This window comes from Aulonocara stuartgranti (assembly GCF_965226115.1).
Source record: "Aulonocara stuartgranti genome assembly, chromosome: 14".
NCBI lineage: Eukaryota > Metazoa > Chordata > Actinopteri > Cichliformes > Cichlidae > Aulonocara > Aulonocara stuartgranti.
The window spans coordinates 4,997,069-5,017,529 of NC_138950.1; the positions used below are offsets into that span (position 1 = coordinate 4,997,069).

General features: G+C 42.6%; 1 protein-coding gene across 6 annotated transcripts in view; it reads left to right on the forward strand.

Moving 5' to 3' along the window:
- Window positions 1-19,460, forward strand: part of map4k1 (mitogen-activated protein kinase kinase kinase kinase 1) — a 54,822-nt gene extending 35,362 nt beyond the window's left edge. For all 6 annotated transcript variants that reach the window (XM_082502642.1, XM_082502644.1, XM_082502639.1 and 3 more), the window contains 24 exons: window positions 2,317-2,448; window positions 6,116-6,178; window positions 6,354-6,435; window positions 6,739-6,855; window positions 6,941-7,022; window positions 7,636-7,688; window positions 7,984-8,030; window positions 8,119-8,163; window positions 8,598-8,618; window positions 8,707-8,752; window positions 9,642-9,795; window positions 9,972-10,072; window positions 10,394-10,435; window positions 11,665-11,743; window positions 11,836-11,912; window positions 12,687-12,747; window positions 14,278-14,380; window positions 14,481-14,539; window positions 15,728-15,831; window positions 16,694-16,871; window positions 17,022-17,090; window positions 17,982-18,074; window positions 18,158-18,284; window positions 18,806-19,460. In XM_082502642.1, the coding sequence (XP_082358768.1) occupies window positions 2,317-2,448; window positions 6,116-6,178; window positions 6,354-6,435; window positions 6,739-6,855; window positions 6,941-7,022; window positions 7,636-7,688; window positions 7,984-8,030; window positions 8,119-8,163; window positions 8,598-8,618; window positions 8,707-8,752; window positions 9,642-9,795; window positions 9,972-10,072; window positions 10,394-10,435; window positions 11,665-11,743; window positions 11,836-11,912; window positions 12,687-12,747; window positions 14,278-14,380; window positions 14,481-14,539; window positions 15,728-15,831; window positions 16,694-16,871; window positions 17,022-17,090; window positions 17,982-18,074; window positions 18,158-18,284; window positions 18,806-18,902 (2,032 nt within the window). In that variant the 3' untranslated portion in view covers window positions 18,903-19,460. The remainder of the gene's footprint in view (window positions 1-2,316; window positions 2,449-6,115; window positions 6,179-6,353; window positions 6,436-6,738; window positions 6,856-6,940; window positions 7,023-7,635; window positions 7,689-7,983; window positions 8,031-8,118; window positions 8,164-8,597; window positions 8,619-8,706; window positions 8,753-9,641; window positions 9,796-9,971; window positions 10,073-10,393; window positions 10,436-11,664; window positions 11,744-11,835; window positions 11,913-12,686; window positions 12,748-14,277; window positions 14,381-14,480; window positions 14,540-15,727; window positions 15,832-16,693; window positions 16,872-17,021; window positions 17,091-17,981; window positions 18,075-18,157; window positions 18,285-18,805) is intronic.
- Window positions 19,461-20,461: the final 1,001 nt, after the last annotated feature.

Consider the following 20,461-nt stretch of genomic DNA (forward strand, 5'->3'; position numbering starts at 1 on the left):
CCAGCAGCACCCTGGCAGGATGGGTCCCTGCGTTCCCGTCGCTTATGCTAAACCCTGACCCGACCATCTGAAGTTTACAACAGAAACTGAGACTCATCAGTTCAGGCGACGTTTTTCTGATCTTCTGATGTTCAGTTTTGGTGAGCCAGTGTGAACTGTAGCTAACAACAGGATATTCACACCTGGTGGTTGTGGTCTTCTGCTGCAGCCTATCTGCTTTTGCGTATCTTAGTTATACTTTTGTCTTCCTTCATCTCGAAGCAGCCTGCCCATTCTCTTCTGACTCTTTTGGAAATGCTCTCATTTTTAGACCCTTCCTCTGTAAGCTCTGCAGATAGTTGTGCAGGAAAATCCCTGAAAATCACTCAGATCAGCCCGTGTGGTACAAACAGCTGTGGCACATCCAGAGTCACTTAAATCAGCGGTCCCCATCCTTTTTTGCACCACGGACCGGTATATGCCCAACAATATTTTCACGGTGTCACATGAAAATATATAAGGTGTCGCGGATAAATACAACAAAATAAAACCAGTACCGGTACCAAAAAAAAGAAGATTCATTCATAACACATGGGAACAGACCCAGGGAAACCGAGTTAACGATAAAAAATAACGATAAAAACCCTGAAAACCATACATTTCACACCCGAGCCTCAACTCTCGCAGCCCGGTACCAAACGACTCCGTCCGTGGCCCAAAGGTTCGGGACCACTGACTGAAATCACCTTGAACTTCAACAGGTCGTGTTAATCGTGTCTACGTGCCTCAGTGCACTGAGTTGGCAAGCTGGACAGCGTGGAGTGCTACGACTTTAACTAGAGCTATTAAGCTGCATTTATAACCTGTATGAGTACAACAGCACAGCTATTTGTTATTACATGATATACAAACATCATCAAGGACAGCTTCCATCCTGGTGCATCAGCACAAAGACCCACAGACTCAAGCATAGTTTCTTCACAAAAGCCCGAAACACCCTGAACTCACACATGCACTGACAACACAGCTCCACCCCCAACCCAAGGTCTTCCCTCTATACACAGACTCACAACTACCACCACCACTGTGCAATACTTAATTTACATGCAATAACCCAGACTGTAAATATTTAACACAATTTTTTTCTTCACAATTTGCATATTTGTACATTTTCTATTTTTTGAATAGTGTTCATATGTGTATAGTGCTGCAGAACTTTGCACCTCACCCCCCTTTCTTTTCCCACATGTCTGCACTGAGTAGGAGATGCTCTGTATCTCATTGTGCATGTGTATAATGACAATAAAAGGCATTCTATTCTGTTCTATTCTATTCTAATTAGTGCTGAGTAACAGGCTAATAAAGTACCACAGCTTCATTTGCTAAAAATAAAGCACAAACCTCTTGAATGGTCTGTACAACACAGCAAGTTATATTATTATTCAGGTCACTGCATTAGAAAAGCAACAGCACAAACACGGCGACGAGATCCAGTTCAGTGGCCAATTAGGTGAGGTGAAGCCTGGCCAACAGTGACTGGCTACAGGTGACTCATTTGGGACACCTGCCAAGCAGCCAAGGAGCCACACTGATCACACCGCTGCCTGTAAAGCAAAATGCAGATGTGTTTCTGTCTGCAGAGGCACAGCTTTTTGCACCAGGTTGTGAACATGTTCGTCTATGAGGACCGGCTCATGGAACCAGCCTTCAGTGGCCGTTAGAGGAACTGCACGGCCGTGCACATGCTTCATTTCTCAGTCCAATCGAGAATGTAAACCGGTGACGATTAATTGTTAATTGATTTACTGATTTTCGAGCTAGTCTCGCTTCGGCGTTTCCGCTCCTTTCTGCTTTCCGACCGCTCTGAGCTCTCGGTCTAACGTTCCATTAAAAGGCGCTACAGCTTGTGGCTGGCCACACTGAGTCACTGCACAGCATACGGCATATATCGCTGACATTTCTTCATGCTGCTTTAGCCAAGAATCTTTTATACCGTTTGCCCTTTATAACACTGCAGTGTTCTTGGATGATTTAATGTTGTTTTTATGCCGTGTGGGTGTTCTGACCTCGTGGTAATGGCAGTTACTAATTACATAGGCAACTTCTAACAACCGCAAACACCCACCTGTGTACCCATGTGGTTCACTCAACCCCCACGTCAAACGTCTGGAGCCGCAAGACACTTCACTAATTATTTTGGTAGATATTCTCATTAAGCGTGCAGTGTAAGCCTGACACAGTGACAGTCTGTATCACCGTAACCGTCTGGCCTTCTTCCCCCTCTTTGTTTTGTATTTGTGTTAAAAACACTTGCTGCTGTATCCCTCCTGTCCTCAGGATGGCCCCAGAGGTCGCAGCTGTGGAGATTAAAGGCGGGTACAATGAACTTTGTGACATCTGGTCTGTGGGCATCACAGCCATCGAGCTGGCAGAGCTGCAGCCTCCAATGTTTGATGTCCACCCACTGAGGTAAACGCACACCGAAAGACACAACTCACATGCCCGAGCACGTGTACACTGCTGTACCCACACACAGACACACTATGAGGCCTTGCAGCCTCCATCTTTAATTTATTTAACCACATCAAGGATGTTTCCTGTTGCTACCATAACAATATTTCAGGTCAGTGCTGGAGACGTTTATATTTCACACAGGAAGTCCCTTTCCTGACTCCCTGATCTGTGAGCAGAATAGGAAGTTGAGACGTTATTCCGATTATTCCATCACGGGTCCGACTGATTCTGCTGACTCCGTCCCTCTCCTTTATTTAATTTAAGGGCAATGCAATTTCCATCACATTATTACTTCTTTAATACTCTTTATTTTATTTTCCTATAACTAACCTCGGTTTTCACCTGATGCACAGGTTTGTATGTAAAGGTCAGTTCATGCAAATTATGCTCTTCTGCACTTACAGGGAGTGCAGAATTATTAGGCAAATGAGTATTTTGTCCACATCATCCTCTTCATGCATGTTGTCTTACTCCAAGCTGTATAGGCTCGAAAGCCTACTACCAATTAAGCATATTAGGTCATGTGCATCTCTGTAATGAGAAGGGGTGTGGTCTAATGACATCAACACCCTATATCAGGTGTGCATAATTATTAGGCAACGTCCTTTCCTTTGGCAAAACGGGTCAAAAGAAGGACTTGACAGGCTCAGAAAAGTCAAAAATAGTGAGATATCTTGCAGAGGGATGCAGCAGTCTCAAAATTGCAAAGCTTCTGAAGCGTGATCATCGAACAATCAAGCGTTTCATTCAAAATAGTCAACAGGGTCGCAAGAAGCGTGTGGAAAAACCAAGGCGCAAAATAACTGCCCATGAACTGAGAAAAGTCAAGCGTGCAGCTGCCAAGATGCCACTTGCCACCAGTTTGGCCATATTTCAGAGCTGCAACATCACTGGAGTGCCCAAAAGCACAAGGTGTGCAATACTCAGAGACATGGCCAAGGTAAGAAAGGCTGAAAGACGACCACCACTGAACAAGACACACAAGCTGAAACGTCAAGACTGGGCCAAGAAATATCTCAAGACTGGTTTTTCTAAGGTTTTATGGACTGATGAAATGAGAGTGAGTCTTGATGGGCCAGATGGATGGGCCCGTGGCTGGATTGGTAAAGGCAGAGAGCTCCAGTCCCACTCAGACGCCAGCAAGGTGGAGGTGGAGTACTGGTTTGGGCTGGTATCATCAAAGATGAGCTTGTGGGGCCTTTTCGGGTTGAGGATGGAGTCAAGCTCAACTCCCAGTCCTACTGCCAGTTTCTGGAAGACACCTTCTTCAAGCAGTGGTACAGGAAGAAGTCTGCATCCTTCAAGAAAAACATGGTTTTCATGCAGGACAATGCTCCATCACACGCGTCCAAGTACTCCACAGCGTGGCTGGCAAGAAAGGGTATAAAAGAAGAAAAACTAATGACATGGCCTCCTTGTTCACCTGATCTGAACCCCATTGAGAACCTGTGGTCCATCATCAAATGTGAGATTTACAAGGAGGGAAAACAGTACACCTCTCTGAACAGTGTCTGGGAGGCTGTGGTTGCTGCTGCACGCAATGTTGATGGTGAACAGATCAAAACACTGACAGAATCCATGGATGGCAGGCTTTTGAGTGTCCTTGCAAAGAAAGGTGGCTATATTGGTCGCTGATTTGTTTTTGTTTTGTTTTTGAATGTCAGAAATGTATATTTGTGAATGTGGAGATGTTATATTGGTTTCACTGGTAAAAATAAATAATTGAAATGGGTATATATTTGTTTTTTGTTAAGTTGCCTAATAATTATGCACAGTAATAGTCACCTGCACACACAGACATCCCCCTAAAGTAGCTAAAACTAAAAACAAACTAAAAACTACTTCCAAAAACATTCAGCTTTGATATTAATGAGTTTTTTGGGTTCATTGAGAACATGGTTGTTGTTCAATAATAAAATTATTCCTCAAAAATACAACTTGCCTAATAATTCTGCACTCCCTGTACAGCTGAGGCCTTAAAACGTTGCAGTCATCTTGCCTGCTTAACCTGATCTTTGAAGAGACGCTTCTGCAGAGGCAATATTTGTTTTGCATTTGCTATCAACAGCGTTAGATATCTGATCTTATTTCATCCTGGAGGCTGAACCCTCGTTCTGCTGGCAAACTCGAGTTACCAGCATCGTTTCAGCCTGACTTTGAGAGAATATTTCTAACAGGGAAAAGTTGTGAAGTCACCAGAAGTCTCTGAATTTCAAACCTTCTGATCCTGCAAGCACCGAGGTTATCGTAGTGTACTAAAGCCACGTGTAAAAGACCTTTAGCAGATGTCCACATCAATAACTCAAATTAAAACAAAAGCTAGAGTTTAAAAAAAAAATCAAACCACAATATTACTGAAAATAAACTCGAATTAAATTAAAATATAGAAATAATGTCCTCAGTTTTGGTCACATTTAACAGCCCGGCCTGACGAGGCTTCGGTGTTTGCTGAGACTTAAATGTCACCGAGAGTCTGCTGCCGCGTTTCTGCTGTGATGCTTCTTCTGAACTTCTCAGATTTCACCTTTGTGTTATTATAATGTGTGTTGTGCATTTTACAAATACACAACACACATTATAATAAGAAAAGGATTGAAACTAGCAACAAAAACTAACACAACAAAGTGAAACTAACTGAAACTATATTCATTTAAAAAATTCAAAACTAAATGGAAATAAATATTAATCACGCTCATTGACGGAGAGGAAATCCTTCACTATGAGCTGCTTCTGAACCTCAAACTCAGTAGAGCTCACACAAACAGTCCAACACCGCAGTAAAAGACTCAGCGTATGTTTAATGTCACGTTTTGAAACAGACGGATCACAGGCGCCTTCGCATGTTTCTCATTGTTCCTAAAAATTAAGGCCAAATATCTCTTGCCATTGTGGGTAAGAAACAGTTTTCAGAGAACAATTTAATCGGTGAGAACTTCACCAGAAGCAATATTGTTGCAGGCTTAAAAAAAAAAGAAGAAGAGGAGGCTGTCTGCATCTCTGCTGCAGGTTCCTGCAAAGCAGAGGAAGCTGAAAAAGTCCAAGTTGAAAGGAAGTCGCTGGTGTTAAAGATAAAGGCATGGTGCTTTTTTTTTTTTGTTAAGGCGAGTGAGAGATGTGAAGTCATCGAGTCGAATCACTAGACCGGTTCACATCTCATCATCGTGGGTTTGTAGTCGTATCATCACGCAGTCGTATCAGTCACATCTTACAGGTTTCTCACAGAGCTCACCGCTTACCTGCAGTCAGAGTGTATCGACTGACTGCAGGAGGAAAAATATTCCATAAAAGACGCACCGAGGATTTCACGCATTGAGCTGTTATCTTGTTGCAATCACACGCGTGCGTGTGCGTGTGCAATAAAAATGCTCTGCAGGTCTTTCTCAAGATGTCTGGAAACATGTGTGCACGTGACACTCACCTCAAATGTTTCCCCTCGGTACATCGGCGTGCATGTGGACACACAGCCGAGCGTGCTGCATGCGCATGCTGACATTCATAGAAAACATCGAGTGTTTCCACCACCCACATGTACCTGGTTACTCACACACCCTCAGCTGACTCAAACAAACACACCATAAGTCATTCTGTGTGTTTTAATGCTGTGCTCTGTTTCCTCCTGTAGAGTGCTGTTTCTCATGTCCAAGAGCGGCTACCAGCCTCCTAAACTGAAGGACAAGTCAAAATGGTAACTAAAAGCCTGCAGCACTACTGAAACATGTATTATATGTAATCAGTTCGTCATCATCAGGTGCAGCCTTGAATCGTTGTATGCTTAAACAATATATTAACATAACGGAGGCTCTGCCCGTCAGATAACAGTGTTGTATTTTCTTGACCTTGCACATGTCTCCCGTCTTCAGGTCATCCAATTTTTATAACTTTGTGAAGGCCATGCTGGTGAGGAACCCCAAGAAGAGACCGAGCGCCACCAAGATGCTCACAGTCAGTAGCGCTCACTCTCGCGTGATTGTCTTTGGGTTCGTTTTGTGTTATTTCTGCATCAGGCTGATCACACGATGTCTACGGCTCCTTAAAAAGTCTCAAAACATGCCACAACACACTAGCTTTACACCCTTTACACATGCAAATGAGCCCCTCCCTCTTGATTTTTCCATCACACAACCATGATTACTTCCTGTGTCATACGCGGTTAGACCTGGTGCAGGTTTCAAACCATGAGGAATCGCCTGCTTTCTCACTTTTTCTGCTAGCTTGTCCTGATGTCTGTCTCTCTGCTCTCTGCAGCACACCTTTCTGACCCATCAGTGCCTGAACCAGGAGCTGACCCTGGACCTGCTGGAGAAGTACCGACACCCTGAGAAACTGAAGAGCTGCCTGGTCACAGACGATGAAGAGATGGAGGTCAGACTGATGAAGCTCTCTGTCTGTGTGGCGGTCCCAGCCTCGGATGTTTTGGGGTTAATCGTATGTTTTGCTGTGATTTAAGGTGATTGTTCCTGGATCGTTAAGGAGAATCCAGTCCATCAACAAACACAACAGAGCGGGAAGAACCAACTCTGACATAAGCTGTAAGAAAACAAATATATTTCACTTTGAAATATTTTATGTTCCCAAGTATTCCCTTCCAGGTATCATTTCCTCTTTGGTAAACAAAGAAACACATGTGCACATTTACAACTCACAAGAAGTGCATTGCTGGGTACGTTATACTGTGCATAGAAAAGCAAGAGCAGTCCAAGACTCAGCACCTCCACCAAGGCTGAAAATTCCCCCCACACTGCATTTACTGTGTCTCTGGATCCAGATTAAGTTTAAATTTCCCTGAGAATATCAACATGAGATGCCTGGATTCTTCCTGTTCTTATCATTCTGTGTCTTTATGAAGATATGACACCACATGTCCATTTTCCACAAATCTCAAAAGAGTCAAGAATCCTTCCAAAAATGTCATCATGCAGATTTGGATCAAAACTTAACCTCCTCTAAGTTGGACCTCTGATAAAAAGTTCCCACAGACCCTGAAACACATCTTTGGCCGACGTGTGAATGTCTGTGCTTCTCATAGTTTAATTTTCTTGGCCTTTGCCTTGTTAGCTGTGGCCACAGAGTGTTTCACTGATCCTCTGTCTCAGTCCTGTTGCTTCATGATGTTTAAGTTTCTTGTTTTTTGTTTTTTCCCAGTGAATCAGATCTACACTCAGAGGCCCACGAAGACCGACTCACCGACTGTAACTGTGAGTTTATATTAGAGGGCACACGTGCATTATATGTGCTGAATATGCATGCATACAAGTTCTACATCCATATGTACATTGTTAAAAACATACTTTATATGTATTTATATAAAGATCTTTCAGTTACAAGGAGAACTGATCATTTACACCTGGAGAAGAGGCAGAATGTTGATCATATAATCTGTACTCATCCCAGTGAACTGAACATGTTTCCCATTTTAGCTCCTGGTTTTTGTACATCTGGACATTTGCACACTTTCTAATCTGGTTTTGGGTCTGCTTTTTGTTTTCACAGTTAAGGCCATCGATGGGATCGAGTGACAGCAGCAAGAGCCCACCAGGGTATGCAGATCGCACATCAGTCCCACAGTCACATTAAAGCCAGTATGTTATTCAAATGTTGCACCTGTCTGCCCTTTTCCTGTTGCAGGGACCAGGACTCAGAATCAGACGACGACTATGATGATGTGGACATGTAAGAGACATCACACAGTTTCCTAAGTGAGAAAGAACAGACTGTTGTTTGTCTGCGTTTCCACTGCAGAGAAGACTGCAAAGAGCTTTTTACATTAGTCCTCTGAGGTAGAGACAGATGGACTTCAGTGGACAGATTATTGTCTGTGTGACGGCCGGTACAAACAGTCGTATCTTCCTCCAGGTCATGTGGGAAAAATTTGACTTTCGGCCGTTCGTCACCCAGTGTAGGTTGCAGGACTTTCACAAGTTTGCTGTGGTTGTCTTCTCTCACTTTAACCATTTAGCACCAATAATCTCAGTACGTACTTCTGTATATCTCAAAAACAACCATATTTCAGCGGAGGTGGACCAAAAAGCCGTGTTTGTCTCTGTATGCAGTAATCAGTGATTTCAGTGAATTTGCATTGACACTGTCTGTTTGTCTGTCCTCAGCCCGACGATACAGCCTCCTGGGTAAGCCCAGTAAACACACGCATATTAATGTGAAGTTTATTCCCATCATTAACGCAGCAGACTGAACCGACACTCTCTCTGCCGACAGGTTCATAATGCCGCCTGATGAAACGCCGCCTCCTCTTCCTCCAAAGGTGATTATTAAGGCTTGCTGTTCGTTGTTTATTTAACATGCGATTTCTGCTAAAGAGTTATTTTGTTTATTTATTCTTACATGTTAGAATAAATCAGTCGAAATGCTGATTATTAATATCAGCCTTTTATCTTTTCAAAATTAAACCCATTACATAGTTTTTATTTTGTAAATTTTATCTTAGGAGGAAATTTAAAAGCCTGACAGATAGACAGCGCTGTGTGGAGATGTATGCAGTCAGAGTTTTGTTTCACGACTCAGTTCTCGGTTCTCTTTGGATCTCTAGCACAGTTGTAAGTTATTTAATGGCCTGTTGAACTTGCTCTGAGGCGCTCTCTGGCTTTTCTGTGTCTTTGTCTAAACGCAGAGTGATATCTTGAAGTGGATCTATTATACTTGTCCTTTTTCTGTCTAAACACATTGTTACAGGCATGGATGTTCATATTAAACATGGCCAGAGTTTCTTTTACAAATAACAGGCTGCTTTAAACATTCTGTTTCAGACAGTTTTTTCTATTCTTGGCTCTGTTTGATGTCACAGAATGTCCTTGACATGATCATATTGGGCACAGACTCCAACCACCTACCCTTCAAATCATCTGTTTGCGAGCGGCAGCCAATCAAAAGAAAGTTATCTTAAAGGGGGGAGGGCCTAAAGCAGCTTGTTTCTGACAGAGGCTGAACTGATGCTGCACCAAGTGTCAGATAAATAAGGATTATTTTGATCATGCAAAGCTACTTTTATATAGCCAAAGAATATAGACATGGAAGCTGACATAAGAGATCTCCCTTTAAAATATTATGATTCAAAGATGAAAACTGCAGAAAACGCTCATCAGTCATTTTACCAAAAGTCTTTTGTGCCTGATTTTTTTTTTTCTTTTGTGCAGCCCAAACAACGAACCAGCTCAGAGGAAAGCATGGCGGCAGAAGACGATCGAACAAGAAAGCTGACCTCTCTGTGCGCCCCCACCCCGCTCATAAGGACGTCCAGCGGGACGCACGTCCGGCCCACACCACAACCACGAACTACACGACACTCAGGTGAGCGTCAAATGTGCTGCAGTGTTTCTGCACAAGTCACCTGCTCAGCCAACTGAGCTGTGGCAGCAAGATGTTAATATCGAAGCATATTTTATATGACGTGCAAATTATCAGTCCATTTTCTTATTATTCTGTGTGTGTGTGTGTGTGTGTGTGTGTGTGTGTGTGTGTTCCAGACCCTGCATCCTTACCTCTCCAGTTTAATGAGCCCCCACCTGACCTCCTTCCTCCTGAACTTCCCCCTAAAGGCATACGCAGACGGCAGCCAACAACAAAGGTAAGGCGAGGGGAAGATGACATTTCTTTTGCGCTTTCAAACAGTGTAACATTGTCCCCGTCCACTTCTTAGAATAACTGTGTCCAGAACACAGAAATAATGTCCAGATCAGAACAAACGACCCTTTCTGAGGAAGCAGAGATAAAGTTCAGTGACAGCCTGGCAGAAGATGATTTTTCTGACAGTCGTGGAGGAAACTGAGCCGCACATCTTCCCATTTCCCTATTCCCAGTTATCCACATCTTCTCTGCTGCCTCACAGTGCGACTGCATCCTGCCACAGTTATCGTCATCATCATCATATTTTTCTTTCTGTTTGCAGGATCATCCTGAGTGTGCCAGCCCCGTCCTGAAGAAACCTCCTGTGAGTTTCTCCTCCCTGCACATCAGCTCTTTGCTGAGCGTCTCAGATTTTTGATGTTTTAAGTTTATGTTTCAAGCGAAGCGATGAACGGCATAAATTCAACGGTGGAATTTTAATCTTGCAATTTTATAGACGAGTGTTAAAAATCAAAGGGGACCTTTTATGTTTGTCCTTAGTTCCTGTCATATATACATACGTGTTACTTTGGCAGATGCTTCTATTAAATATGGCCAAAGTTGTGAAAAATGAGTTTGGCTTACTTGCAAGTATGTCCCTGTGAGGCAAACGCTCAGGTTTCAGATAGTTCTCGCTGGTCCTGCTCTGTATGACATCAGAGACACACAAAAGGTATTCGAGTCTTCTGTTTAACTAAATGCAGCCAATCAGAAATCCGAATAAAGACACAGGAACTCTTCAGCTGAAGGGGATGCCACCTCCTTGTGGCTTGAATGGTTAGGCACACTTGGGACACCATAATGTGAGAATGCAGTGATGTGTGCAGCGCCCCACCCATCCCTTTCGGTTCTTTGCCTTTTATTGTTTATTCCTCACAGTTTAAGGCAAAGTGAGAAAAGGAGAGGCAGAAAGCAGGAGGTCACTCAGCAAGCCTGAATATTTTTTTGAAATCAGCATCGATTTTCATTTCAAAACGGTGCAGAACTCCTGGGCCTAAAAGGCTGCATCAAAACCACCAGGATATGCTAAATAAGGGTTATTTTGAGCTGTGAATCATGCAAAGCGACTCTAGAGAAAGCCCAAGAATAAAATACAAATAAGCAAAATATGCCCTGTTAAAAGAATTTAATAAAAAATAATACATGAAACAAATAGCAAGCATGGAAAATAAAACTGTTCAAAATGTGTGCAAGTAACACGTCATCACATCCATGTAAAGTCCACATAAACTATAGTTTACTTTAGAGATGAAATGTTTAAGGCTTCTACATAGAGTAATAACATTTAAAGGTGAAGTAAAACTCAGACTTCGTGGTACGTTTGGGTCTTATTCCACAGCTGCTTTTGCTTTCCTTCTCTAAATGTCACTCCTCTGTGATCCTGTGGTCTTAAAACCTCTTCGACCTTTAACGCTGAAGGAGTAACCATTCAGTGGGCGTGTTGTAGGTGTTTGTTTTGTAAGATTCTTTCAGTGGTTTGAAATCATGTCTACTGCAGAGAGGACAGCGTGAATAATTGAATGCCTTTCCCTCCCTCTCTCTCTCTTTCTGCAGGTCTACTTTAAAAAGATCTTTCACGGCTGTCCTCTTAAAATAAACTGCTCCACGACCTGGGAGAACCCCACCTCTAAAGGTTGTATGACAGAAAGACGAGCTCAGAAAATTCTCCACTTTGCCACCTTAAACTTCTGTCTGACCTGCCTGTGCTTGCTGTCCCTCCCTCAGACCAGCATCTGATCCTGGGGGCAGAGGAAGGGATCTACACCCTGAACCTCAACGGCTCTGAGGCCACGATGGAGCTGGTAAGCCATTTATCTACTTTAACAAAGTTTTCAAAAAAGGCAAAAAGACTCAAGTGACCCTAAAAGAGACTGTTGGGTTTGGTTTAGTTGCTATTGTCGTTTCAGCCTGACTGTCCTCCTTGAGTAGTCATGCAGAGGCCTGCGCTACAGGGCAGGCTTTGGGGCTCAGCAGGTTAACCTCAGGGCTTTATGAGGTTTTTATGAGGTTTTATCTATAGTGGTTCCCTTCTTACTCGGGTAATTCCCCACCGTAACTTGTGCTGCATACCTGACCAGTGCAGGAGATTAACAGGTATAAAATGTACCAGCCAGTTCCCTGGTAATCAGTGTGTGGTGAATCAGTGCAAAGATAGTAAAAGGTTTTAAAAGCTTTCCTTCCCAAACAAGCTCCATATAGATTCTTAATAACTTTATTCTTTGCGCTTTTGCTTTCTGGCTTTGAATTTTCAGTTTAAGTTCTCTTGTTGTGAACATTAATTATAAACTCCCAGCCTTCAAAGTATTCAGATACAGTGTCTGTGACTAAAGAAGGACAAATATTGCTGAATGGGCAAAAAGTAGAACCTTGTTTAAATCACTGCATCCTGTGTGTGCGCGTGTTACCATTATTATCCTCATTAATGTGGTATTTCAGTTAGTTCCTTCCTTCTGCATTGAGTTAAACGAATCACACTTTATGAAAAAGGCTTTTCCGTAAGTGGCCTGAATATAAAAAAGCTGACAAGCTATTACATAAATAAATGAATGAATGAATGGTTCTTCTTTCTCTTCCAGTTGTATCCTGGGAAGTGTACCTGGGTGTACACCAGTAACAACGTCCTCATGTCTGTATCAGGTAAAGCAGATCCTCATTTAGCTGGTTGTCTGTAGTAAGACTCACACTTGTTGCTGTGGACCTCATTGCTCATTTCTAAGATTTTCAGGGCCGAAAATCTGTGTGTGTTATCTGGCTTCATGGATAGTTAAAGCTGGGTGTCATCTGCATAGCAGTGAAAATGTATGCTATGCCTTCTAATGATGCTGCCTAAAGGAAGCATGTATAATGTAAAAAGAACTGGTCCTAGCACTGAACCCTGTGGAACTCCATAATTTAGTCTATTAGATAGAGATGATACAAACCACTGCAGCACAGTAACTGTAATGCCTACAGCGTGCTCTAATCACTGTGAACTCTTAAAATAAACCAATTCAATCTGTTAGCAGTTTTACAACTACTCTTTCAATAATTTTGAGATAAAAGGAAGGTTTGTGATTGGCCTGTGATTACCTAAGAGAGCTGGGTCTAGAGATGCTTTTTAAGTAACGTTTTAACTACCACCAGCTTGAAGGCCTGCGTACATAGCTGATTAATAGATTAAGTTATCATATTTAAGATTGAAGCATTAATTAATGGCAGGACTTCTTTGAGGAGTCTTGTAGGAATGGGATCTAAAAGATGAGGATGAATGACTCCTCAGCTGTGGGTCTCCAGCTGTATGTGTGCACAACAGAGTACAGTCAAGGCTTTATGCTTCAGTCACACAGGCCTAGAGACCAGTTTGTAACGACTCTGGGGATTACCAGTCACTAGGAAAAAATGCATATTCCTCCACTGCTTGGCCAGTGGTGGCTGGAGCGTGCTGGCAGTTGCTACACCCAAACATCCTTAGTTGGTAACAGCTTGCTGCTGTCACCTGCAGTTTGCATGGAAGATGCCAACCTGTCTGCAAACACTTGCTAACTGTTCACCCAGTGGTTGTTAAACTTGAGAAAAACAAAGCAAACATTTGTTTTCAATACATTTTGAAAAGTATTTGAGATGTCAGCCATGTTTAACATGAATATCTGATATTGTAACAGCATACGTGTCAGAAAATAAGGAAAAGGTGTAATGGGTCCACTTTAAAGAACACATTAGGAAGCTGCTGGTAGACCCGCGAACACGCTTTAATTAAATGGGTCAAAGGACCTTTGATTACATTAAAACCTCTGAATGTTTTCATTAATTGTTTTTACCTTCTCTCTTTGCCTCTTTGTTCAGTGTTATTAGAACTGCTTTGGTCTGTTTACTTAAACATGTCCAGTCTAAAACTGTTAAAATCTGAATTAAAATAAGATTTTTTATTCTTTTTTCTTCACCGACTGTCTTGTCAGACTCAATTTTATCTCTTTATTTTTTTAATTTGACACTTTTACCTGATGCTTTGTCCCTTTGATGTCTCATGTAAACATTTAATGTGATTGTTGGTAAAAGTTACCAGACAAATAAGTGAGCATTGCTGTGACTTTGTGCATTTAGTGGATTTGATCTCAGGTCTGGTGATGTCGGAGTCTGTAAACAGTTTGCAGATCAGTTCGTGAACTGTGTCTGATTTTGCGTTTGCAGGTAAATCGTCGCAGCTTCACTCCCACATGCTGAAGGAGCTGCACGAACAGGCGCGCAAAGACCAGAGGATGAGCGCCTTACCGACTCACAGACTGTTGCCTAGGTAACAACCACACTAAGTTTCTCTGCAGTTCATTTTCAGTCGTGATTGAAAGATCCGCTCGTCCCATTTAAACGCTGATTTTCTGCATTTTTGTGTTTAGAAAATGTGCGGTGACGTCTAAAATACCCGACACCAAAGGCTGCAGGACCTGCTCAGTCGGTGAGAACAGATTCTGTTCAGGCGTAGTTCGATACTTGGCTTTGTGTCAGAGTTTCTATTTCACTTCTCTACATCCCCTAAAGGGGAAACACCACAGGGGAAGAGTGTAAAACATGAAACTACAGCAGCTAAATTATTAAATTAGAGAAATCGTGATAGGTTTTCTTAAAGTCTGTCTAAATGTAAAACTGGAAAATGCTGCTGATGTGAAGATTTTAGTCTTAAAACTTCTTTTAAAGCTCTTTTCAGTAGAATTCTTTACATCAAACCTCTGCAGGTGATTACTTTAGTTTAGTTTTACTAAGTTTTTTAACATTTTCAGTTTGGAAATGAGCTGTTATCTCATTAGAAATGCTAATCTGAACTCTTCGGTCACTGTGTTAGGTAGGCCTGTTCAGCTTCTGATTCATAAAACTATCTATTCAGTCACAATTCATTGCATTGAGGCATGTAGACATGGTCAAGAAAACCAGCTGAAGTTCAAACTGAGCGTCACAAGGGGGAAGAAAGGTGGTTTAAGTGACTTTAAAGGCAGTGTGGTTGCTGGTGACAGACAGATTGGTCTGAGTGTTTCAGAAACTGCCGATCTGCTGGGATTTTCCCACGCAGCCATCTCTAAAGTTCACAGAGTGCAGTCCAAAACAACAGAAGATATGTTGGCAGCAGTTCAATGGGAGAAAATGCCACATGATGCCAGAGATCAGAGGAGAATGATCATACTTGTGACAGTCAGGGCATGCAGGAGAGCATCTCTGAAGCAGCAGAAGACCACACCGTTGCTAATCCTGTCAGCTAAGAACAGGAAACTGAGGCTAAAATTCACACAGGACATGTTGCGTGACCTGATAAGTTTTGTTTTTTGCTAAAATAATCGGACTTGGTGTTACAGACGTGAAAGCGTGGATCCATCTTGTCTTGTATAAACATTTCAGGGTGGAAGTGTAACGGTGTGGGTATCGTCTTGGTGTACTTTGGGCGTCTACATGAGTGTTGTTGTTGACCATAATCCTAAAACTGACCAGTGCATGAGATTAAAACGTGTTTTCCCTGTAATGTGTCATCTTAACTGTTTGACGAGGTTTAAAATATTAATAATAAAAATAAAGGATGCAGATTCCTGTGCATGTTTATGGTGATCAGTTCTGAGTGAAAACCGGCTGATCTGTTGCTTGTTTCTGCCTCTCGCAGCAGGGAACATGCAGCGAGGCTGTGCCTTCCTGTGCTGTGCTTTGGAGTCCAGTGTGGTGCTGCTGCAGTGGTACGAGCCCATGCACAAGTTCATGCTGATTAAGGTACGTGTGTCAAATGTGAATTACTAAGGAAAGCATCCTGTCCTTTCTGTTTTCACTTCTCAGAAGAGCAAAATCAGTGACAGAAACTTGACTTTTACAGCGTTGGCATCCAGCACAAAGTTAAACAAGCCTGCTACTGCATTATACTTTTTTCCCCATCATGCATAGATGCTATTGGTGCTGAAATTTTAATGCTTGATGCACAAATTGTAAGCATTAGGACCCTTAAACACCTCCTGATGTAGCTTCTAGTTGGTTTTATTTGATTTATTTATTGTCTCCAGTTATGTTCAGTTAGTGTAACATGCACAGGATGTAACGAAGCATTTTAGTATGAAATAATTCAAGCAGTGCCACAGAAAAGTAGGTTTCAGCCACATAAATTCCCCGAACCTGCAGTGAATAAACTGTAAACCTGCTGAGATGGGAAAACCCGTTAACGCCGAAATCTATTGACACGACAAAAACACAAGAAAGATTATGTGATGATCTGAGATGTACCTGAAAGGGTGCCACAGTCATGCTGCTTTTATTAAACGTGTTTCTGTTTTGATTTTATTTTTTTAGTGGGCTGTTAACATTGACAGCAGCTTATAAAATGACTGCCGGCGGTCACACAAAGCTTTTTTATTGTCTCCATTAAATTTATGAGTTAGAGCTGAGGCCTCTAACCATAAAATTGTTATGGTTTGGAGAACAGACTCAGGTGTCCTCGGTTACTCCTTCTGTGTGGCTGAAAGCCTGCAGGTTATAAGTCCTCGAACAAAACACCGTAACGATCTGCTTTGTTAGCCGCTCCTTCAGCCGAGAAGCGAACAGACGTTAAACTCCTGATTTTTTTTTTTCTCTTTCATGCTTGTAGCATTTCGACTTCCCTCTGCCCAGCCCTCTGCGGGTGTTTGAGATGGTGGTGGTGCCCCAGCAGGAGTACCCGATGGTGTGTATCGGTGTTTCTCGAGGCTCCAGCCCCAGCCATCCGGTCTATGTAGAATACATTAACCTCAACTCCAACACGTCCTGGTTCACCAACACGGGTCTGGGTAAGCTGACGGCTCGTTATCAGAAACACATCAGTGTTTATCATGAAGTCGTGCTGTTGTTGTTGTTGTTGTTGTTGTTGTTGTTGTTGTTGTTGTTGTTGTTGTTGTTGTTGTTGTTGTTGTTAATGGTGGCGGTGTTTGCTCTTACAGAGAGACCATGTCCAGAAGTAGTCCAAGTAAACCAGCTGGACAATAACTCGCTGCTCGTCCTCTTGGAAAGTAAGTATCACACTAAACTTTGTTGTCTTCAGAAAGAGGCCTGCGTTTGTTGAATTTGAACTCCACACTTTAAAACTTCATTCTTACAGTTCTGACTGCTGCCATGTGGGTGTTTATTAAACCAGCACGATCAAAGTTACTGTCCCTGTGTGTAGTGCACGTGTAATCTTGTCGGGTTTGAAATGTTTACTTGGGTCGGGTGCCATCACTGTGACTACTCCCTGTATTCAAAGTGACTTCGGTGCATCAAGATGCCAATGAAAGGGCAAATAACCAGCAAACAGTCTGTGATTGGTTTGTGATTGAATGGGATCAGGTTGGCATTTAAATCACATCTGTAATATGGAATATATAACTGTAATAAAGCAGCATCAATCAAATCAAACAAAATCACAAATCTGTTGTAAATCAGATACAGAATGACGAAGGCTCTCTGCAACCTTCATTTCAAATGGGATTATAACCAGATACAGCACGTTGAATAAAGATGCTCCCATCTGTGCAAACTGACACAGCTGGATTGCAACTTGTTCATTTTGTTAAAGCGACCAACATGGCAGATAATTCGCCTTTGGAGCCAGTTTTGAGTGGTTGTCTTTCATATTAACCTGTCCGCTCTCTTAAGGAGAGCACTGCTATAATGATGTTATGGTGCCGTGTTGATTCTGACATACTGATAATTTATTTGTCTTAAAAGCTCAGATACAAAGAAATTTTGAGCCTTTCTGAGTTACTTTCAGTCTGACTAACCTGAAAACAGCTCCAGATATTTATTATGTTGCCTAAGGACTATTTTAACTCCTCGTTATGATTTGAGCACCATAATGCTGTCTACCTTCATATTTCCACAGAGATATTCTAACACAAACACTGCCCCTCTCTCCTCCACAGGGTCGGTACAAATAGTTGGTCTTGATGGGGAGTTCAAGAGCGGCAGAACGCAGCACTCTGAGACCATCTTCTCTCAAGATGTTGAATCTATAGGTGAGAGGAAGGAGTGAGACCCTGGTTATGGTGAATTTCGGAGACGCTGAAGGCTCAGCACTGACTCTTGTTTGTCTGTACAGTGTATTTTGATGACACGCTGTTGGCAGTGTGGCGTCACGGCTGGTTGAGGAGAGGAAAAGGTTTCACGGAAATGCTGGAGGAAATCACGGACCACAGGAAGACCCACAGACTCGTGCAGTCCGACAGGTACAGCACGTCCTCGCTTTGAATTTTCTGTGGATAAAAAAAGCACCTGCAGTCTAGACTGTACATAAAGGATGGATGCACCCTAAAGGCACAGCTCAGGGCAGACTGGATTCTACACTGACTCACAGGCGCCACCATGTGGTACAAATGAGCATAACAAGAAAGTACTGCCTGGACCTATTTTAACTGAACTTCAGTTGACGTGTGCGTACATGGATGTTTTGGAGTTCAAGTCCCATCCTGTTGATTTAACTTGCTTTCATTCAGTTTGAAAGGTTTTAAAGTATTATAAACGCAGTTACCTACAATAAGTACTTTATAAATTAAAGCATGCATTCTGCTTATTGGCCAGCAGGTGGTGAGTCTGAGTGTGTTGAAGCTGCTGCTAATTTAATTTGTAATTAATCAGTAAACACTTTCCTGATGTTTATCTTCTCAAATGGTAGTTTCAGGTCTTATTTAATAGAACTTGTGTTTTTTTTGTGCTGATCAGTGTTTGACACGTGACCTTTTCGCCGCAGGATGGTCCTTTTAGAAACTCATCAGAGCGAGGACCCGTCGGGGCTTTCCAACCTCTACGTCCTGGAGATCGCCGAGAACTACGTCATGCTGGCCTGACTCTCCCACACCCTGCTTCTACTGGGACTTAATACAAGAGAGAAAAGACACATTGGGCTTCGACATTTGGATCTGTCATCGTTAAGTTCGATGCGTATAGACGCCTCACTGCCCCAGTATTTTAATTTCTAACCAAAGGAGAGGTAATCTGTCAGAAACAGGTGATGCCATGATGCTGAAAGTTCATTCTGACCTAAGAAGATTTCTGTGTTGTAGCCTTTATCCCTCAACCTCGGGGAGTTTGCTCTTATTTATGCCATTTTCAACTTTGGTTTGTGCGATCCAGAACAAACCAGAGCATCCAGACAGCTGAGAAAACCCTGAAGGAAGGAAGGACCTCCTCTAACACTAAAGAGGAGGGGGGCATCCTTTGTTCTGCCACCGTATTGTTGATCAGAGCAGCAGCAGCTGCCTGAGGGGACTGACACACGGGGCCTCCTGAAGACGCCACAAACAAGCTGAAAGCACTGCTGCTGCTCGCGCTGTGTGTTTAGTGACTTGAGCCTGTATGTCACACTTTTTACTGCCGTTACAGTGTAATAAAATGAGTTAACACAACATGGAAAGCTTTGTTGATTTTGGAGGCGGGTGTTGGGGCGGATGTGTTGACGGAGGGCCACGGCATCTTTAACTGCAGTGATTTCTGTTCTGTGTATCACCGTCATTTGTGCCTGTGATTCTAAGGCAGAATCGTGGGTTTGTTTCAGCACTGACGGGACGCTTTTGCTTTATTTGCAGCATCTATCGCTACCTTTTCTCTCAGTTTATGGTAGAAACGTCTGGAAAGTAATGCAGTTAGGCTCCCAGGCATTCGATATTGCTTTCAAATAATTATCCCTCCTTCCACTTCCTTAACCTCTTATCTATTGAGGTGCGTTAGGGGGCCGAAGCCTATCCCAGCTATCATAGGGTGAGAGGTGAGCGTACAATCTGAACATTTCTCATCCTGTTCCTGCTGAGTCGGCACACACATATGCACATCTACATGTTTCTTCTGGAGAACATTTATCTGGGCTTACTGACTGCAGCAGGAGTCTTCACATAAACACGGGGAAGCTGTGGATGCATCAGCGTAATTTATCCTCTTTAAGAAAATTCCCTTTTATCACCCTCTTAAGTCTCTTAAGCCACGTTGTATTTCTGCAAGGACACAATATCCCCGGATGCCCCCAAACTTTTAAAACACGATCTTATATGAACATATGGCATAAAACACTCAAAGCATATGAGTAAATATAGGCTGTTAATGAAGAAGTACTCGACTACACTGCTCATGGCTTCAGATCGTTTAAGAAGCCTTCTCCTGTGTGCACACAGAGCCAGAGGAGGAGGTGCTGACTGAGAGCACAAATCCATGGTGCTCAGGCACGATAACGTTTTAGTTTGAATTCATAATTCTGATTCAGAATTTAGGAGTTATAAACAGACGCCGAGTGATGTTACAGCAGTTTTCCTTCATAATTCCTCCCATTCTTTCGTGTTTTTATTGGAGGGAACAAATACATCCTCTACATGCTGTCTCCGGTGTCCCTGCTTCATGTGGAATATTTCAAAGCCCT